Genomic DNA, 5,845 nt, shown 5'->3' with positions numbered 1-5,845 from the left:
CGGCGTATGTTTAAATGTTTTTTTTTTTAAACAGTGCTTACTTTCTGGGCGTATGTTAAATTTTTTTTTTTAAACACTTGCCTTACTTTCTGGCGTATGTTTAAATGTTTTTTTTTTAAACACTTGTTACTTCTCTGGCGTCTGTTGAAATGTTTTTTTTTTAACACACTGTCTACTTTCCGGCGTACTGTTTAAAATGTGTTTTTAACACTTGTCTTACTTTCTGGCGTACTGTAAAATGTTGTTTTTTTAAAACAATTGGTCTTACTTTCTGGCACGGTTTATGTGTTTAAATGTGTTTTTGAAACACTTGTCTTACTTTCTGGCGTACTGTTTTAACAAGTGTTTTTTTAAAACACTTGTCTTACTTTCTGGCGTACTGTTAAATGTTTTTTTTAAACAGCTTGTCTTACTTTCTGGCGTACGTTTAAATGTTTTTTTTTAAACACTTGTCTTACTTTCTGGCGTATGTTTAAATGTTTTTTTTAAACACTTGTCTTACTTTCTGGCGTATGTTTAAATGTTTTTTTTAAACACTTGTCTTACTTTCTGGCGTATGTTTAAATGTGTTTTTTAAACACTTGTCTTACTTTCTGGCGTATGTTTAAATGTGTTTTTTAAACACTTGTCTTACTTTCTGGCGTATGTTTAAATGTGTTTTTTAAACACTTGTCTTACTTTCTGGCGTATGTTTAAATGTTTTTTTTAAACACTTGTCTTACTTTCTGGCGTATGTTTAAATGTTTTTTTTAAACACTTGTCTTACTTTCTGGCGTATGTTTAAATGTTTTTTTTAAACACTTGTCTTACTTTCTGGCGTATGTTTAAATGTTTTTTTTAAACACTTGTCTTACTTTCTGGCGTATGTTTAAATGTTTTTTTTAAACACTTGTCTTACTTTCTGGCGTATGTTTAAATGTTTTTTTAAACACTTGTCTTACTTTCTGGCGTATGTTTAAATGTTTTTTTAAACACTTGTCTTACTTTCTGGCGTATGTTTAAATGTTTTTTTTAAACACTTGTCTTACTTTCTGGCGTATGTTTAAATGTTTTTTTTAAACACTTGTCTTACTTTCTGGCGTATGTTTAAATGTTTTTTTTAAACACTGTGTCTTACTTTTCTGGCGTATGTTTAAATGTTTTTTTAAACACTTGTCTTACTTTCTGGCGTATGTTTAAATGTTTTTTTTTAAACACTTGTCTTACTTTCTGGCGTAGTTTAATGTTTTTTTTAAACACTTGTCTTACTTTCTGGCGTATGTTTAAATGTTTTTTTTAAACACTTGTCTTACTTTCTGGCGTATGTTTAAATGTTTTTTTTTAAACACTTGTCTTACTTTCTGGCGTATGTTTAAATGTTTTTTTTTAAACACTTGTCTTACTTTCTGGCGTACGTGTAAATGTTTTTGTTAAACACTTGTCTTACTTTCTGGCGTATGTTTAAATGTTTTTTTTAAACACTTGTCTTACTTTCATGGCGTATGTTTAAATGTTTTTTTTAAACACTTGTCTTACTTTCTGGCGTATGTTTAAATGTTTTTTTTAAACACTTGTCTTACTTTCTGGCGTATGTTTAAATGTTTTTTTTAAACACTTGTCTTACTTTCTGGCGTACGTTTAAATGTTTTTTTTAAACACTTGTCTTACTTTCTGGCGTACGTTTAAATGTTTTTTTTAAACACTTGTCTTACTTTCTGGCGTACGTTTAAATGTTTTTTTTAAACACTTGTCTTACTTTCTGGCGTATGTTTAAATGTTTTTTTTAAACACTTGTCTTACTTTCTGGCGTATGTTTAAATGTTTTTTTTAAACACTTGTCTTACTTTCTGGCGTATGTTTAAATGTTTTTTTTAAACACTTGTCTTACTTTCTGGCGTATGTTTAAATGTTTTTTTTAAACACTTGTCTTACTTTCTGGCGTATGTTTAAATGTTTTTTTTAAACACTTGTCTTACTTTCTGGCGTATGTTTAAATGTTTTTTTTAAATACTTGTCTTACTTTCTGGCGTATGTTTAAATGTTTTTTTTAAACACTTGTCTTACTTTCTGGCGTACGTTTAAATGTTTTTTTTAAACACTTGTCTTACTTTCTGGCGTATGTTTAAATGTTTTTTTTAAACACTTGTCTTACTTTCTGGCGTATGTTTAAATGTTTTTTTTAAATACTTGTCTTACTTTCTGGCGTATGTTTAAATGTTTTTTTTAAACACTTGTCTTACTTTCTGGCGTATGTTTAAATGTTTTTTTTAAACACTTGTCTTACTTTCTGGCGTATGTTTAAATGTTTTTTTTAAACACTTGTCTTACTTTCTGGCGTATGTTTAAATGTTTTTTTTTAAATACTTGTCTTACTTTCTGGCGTATGTTTAAATGTTTTTTTTAAACACTTGTCTTACTTTCTGGCGTATGTTTAAATGTTTTTTTTAAACACTTGTCTTACTTTCTGGCGTATGTTTAAATGTTTTTTTTAAACACTTGTCTTACTTTCTGGCGTATGTTTAAATGTTTTTTTTAAATACTTGTCTTACTTTCTGGCGTATGTTTAAATGTTTTTTTTAAACACTTGTCTTACTTTCTGGCGTATGTTTAAATGTTTTTTTTAAACACTTGTCTTACTTTCTGGCGTATGTTTAAATGTTTTTTTTAAACACTTGTCTTACTTTCTGGCGTATGTTTAAATGTTTTTTTTAAACACTTGTCTTACTTTCTGGCGTATGTTTAAATGTTTTTTTTAAATACTTGTCTTACTTTCTGGCGTATGTTTAAATGTTTTTTTTAAACACTTGTCTTACTTTCTGGCGTACGTTTAAATGTTTTTTTTAAACACTTGTCTTACTTTCTGGCGTATGTTTAAATGTTTTTTTTTAAACACTTGTCTTACTTTCTGGCGTATGTTTAAATGTTTTTTTTAAATACTTGTCTTACTTTCTGGCGTATGTTTAAATGTTTTTTTTAAACACTTGTCTTACTTTCTGGCGTATGTTTAAATGTTTTTTTAAACACTTGTCTTACTTTCTGGCGTAGGTTTAAATGTTTTTTTTAAACACTTGTCTTACTTTCTGGCGTATGTTTAAATGTTTTTTTTAAATACTTGTCTTACTTTCTGGCGTATGTTTAAATGTTTTTTTTAAACACTTGTCTTACTTTCTGGCGTATGTTTAAATGTTTTTTTTAAACACTTGTCTTACTTTCTGGCGTATGTTTAAATGTTTTTTTTTTTAAACACTTGCCTTACTTTCTGGCGTATGTTTAAATGTTTTTTTTAAACACTTGTCTTACTTTCTGGCGTATGTTTAAATGTTTTTTTTAAACACTTGTCTTACTTTCTGGCGTATGTTTAAATGTTTTTTTAAACACTTGTCTTACTTTCTGGCGTATGTTTAAATGTTTTTTTTAAACACTTGTCTTACTTTCTGGCGTATGTTTAAATGTTTTTTTTAAACACTTGTCTTACTTTCTGGCGTATGTTTAAATGTTTTTTTAAATACTTGTCTTACTTTCTGGCGTATGTTTAAATGTTTTTTTTAAACACTTGTCTTACTTTCTGGCGTATGTTTAAATGTTTTTTTTAAACACTTGTCTTACTTTCTGGCGTATGTTTAAATGTTTTTTTTAAACACTTGTCTTACTTTCTGGCGTATGTTTAAATGTTTTTTTTAAACTACTTGTCTTACTTTCTGGCGTATGTTTAAATGTTTTTTTTAAACACTTGTCTTACTTTCTGGCGTACGTTTAAATGTTTTTTTTAAACACTTGTCTTACTTTCTGGCGTATGTTTAAATGTTTTTTTTAAACACTTGTCTTACTTTCTGGCGTATGTTTAAATGTTTTTTTTAAATACTTGTCTTACTTTCTGGCGTATGTTTAAATGTTTTTTTTAAACACTTGTCTTACTTTCTGGCGTATGTTTAAATGTTTTTTTTAAACACTTGTCTTACTTTCTGGCGTATGTTTAAATGTTTTTTTTAAACACTTGTCTTACTTTCTGGCGTATGTTTAAATGTTTTTTTTAAATACTTGTCTTACTTTCTGGCGTATGTTTAAATGTTTTTTTTAAACACTTGTCTTACTTTCTGGCGTATGTTTAAATGTTTTTTTTAAACACTTGTCTTACTTTCTGGCGTATGTTTAAATGTTTTTTTTAAACACTTGTCTTACTTTCTGGCGTATGTTTAAATGTTTTTTTTTAAACACTTGTCTTACTTTCTGGCGTACATCAGCAGGCCGAAGCTGACCAGGATCACCAGCAGATAGACGTTCGTGGCTTCATTCCACGCTTCGTGAACAGAATAATCTATAGACTCAGGCTCGTTCCCTAAAAGACCATGGGAGCCCATTTTACACGGACAAATGTATATTAATTGTCTTCGGGGAAAATACAATATAACAAACCCGGTATCTTAAATCTGCTCAGCGACGTTTCTGTCCAAACGACTGCTGATTCTTCTTCGTATCCATTATTGACGGTTTTTAAACTGCTTTTTTACAACACCGCCACCCACTGGCCCGGATAGTTCCTTTCACATCAGAAAGTACTTTGCATCCATCGATTTCTATTTATGTTTGCATCGTTCTTACTCGTTTGATTTGATCTGTTTTATTTACGCATTTATTTACCTGTTTGTTTTTTTTGCATCCAACTGAAATCCTTAATTATAATCAATCAATCAATCAATTTTTTTTATATAGCGCCAAATCACAACAAACAGTTGCCCCAAGGCGCTTTATATTGTAAGGCAAGGCCATACAATAATTATGTAAAACCCCAATGGTCAAAACGACCCCCTGTGAGCAAGCACTTGGTGACAGTGGGAAGGAAAAACTCCCTTTTAACAGGAAGAAACCTCCAGCAGAACCAGGCTCAGGGAGGGGCAGTCTTCTGCTGGGACTGGTTGGGGCTGAGGGAGAGAACCAGGAAAAAGACATGCTGTGGAGGGGAGCAGAGATCGATCACTAATGATTAAATGCAGAGTGGTGCATACAGAGCAAAAAGAAAAAGAAACAGTGCATCATGGGAACCCCCCAGCAGTCTACGTCTATAGCAGCATAACTAAGGGATGGTTCAGGGTCACCTGATCCAGCCCTAACTATAAGCTTTAGCAAAAAGGAAAGTTTTAAGCCTAATCTTAAAAGTAGAGAGGGTGTCTGTCTCCCTGATCTGAATTGGGAGCTGGTTCCAGAGGAGAGGAGCCTGAAAGCTGAAGGCTCTGCCTCCCATTCTACTCTTACAAACCCTAGGAACTACAAGTAAGCCTGCAGTCTGAGAGCGAAGCGCTCTATTGGGGTGATATGGTACTACGAGGTCCCTAAGATAAGATGGGACCTGATTATTCAAAACCTTATAAGTAAGAAGAAGAATTTTAAATTCTATTCTAGAATTAACAGGAAGCCAATGAAGAGAGGCCAATATGGGTGAGATATGCTCTCTCCTTCTAGTCCCTGTCAGTACTCTAGCTGCAGCATTTTGAATTAACTAAAGGCTTTTTAGGGAACTTTTAGGACAACCTGATAATAATGAATTACAATAGTCCAGCCTAGAGGAAATAAATGCATTAATTAGTTTTTCAGCATCACTCTGAGACAAGACCTTTCTGATTTTAGAGATATTGCGTAAATGCAAAAAAGCAGTCCTACATATTTGTTTAATATACGCTTTGAATGACATATCCTGATCAAAAATGACTCCAAGATTTCTCACAGTATTACTAGAGGTCAGGGTAATGCCATCCAGAGTAAGGATCTGGTTAGACACCATGTTTCTAAGATTTGTGGGGCCAAGTACAATAACTTCAGTTTTATCTGAGTTTAAAAGCAGGAAATTAGAGGTCATCCATGTCTTTATGTC

The 5,845-nt window shown here is 31.5% G+C and overlaps 1 protein-coding gene across 2 annotated transcripts in view; it reads right to left on the bottom strand.

Moving 5' to 3' along the window:
* The window catches only part of smim19 (small integral membrane protein 19), a 20,140-nt gene extending 15,716 nt beyond the window's left edge, over window positions 1-4,424 (bottom strand). The window contains exon 1 of one of the 2 annotated variants that reach the window (XM_034182166.1): window positions 4,204-4,424. In XM_034182166.1, the coding sequence (XP_034038057.1) occupies window positions 4,204-4,337 (134 nt within the window). In that variant the 5' untranslated portion in view covers window positions 4,338-4,424. The remainder of the gene's footprint in view (window positions 1-4,203) is intronic. The other variant, XM_034182167.1, reaches the window with a different exon arrangement.
* Between the last annotated feature and the right edge of the window lie 1,421 nt (window positions 4,425-5,845).

Source organism: Thalassophryne amazonica, chromosome 11 (assembly GCF_902500255.1).
Source record: "Thalassophryne amazonica chromosome 11, fThaAma1.1, whole genome shotgun sequence".
Classification (NCBI taxonomy): Eukaryota; Metazoa; Chordata; class Actinopteri; order Batrachoidiformes; family Batrachoididae; genus Thalassophryne; species Thalassophryne amazonica.
The sequence above is the reverse complement of the archived record's forward strand: the minus strand, read 5'-3'. Positions and strand labels throughout refer to the sequence as shown.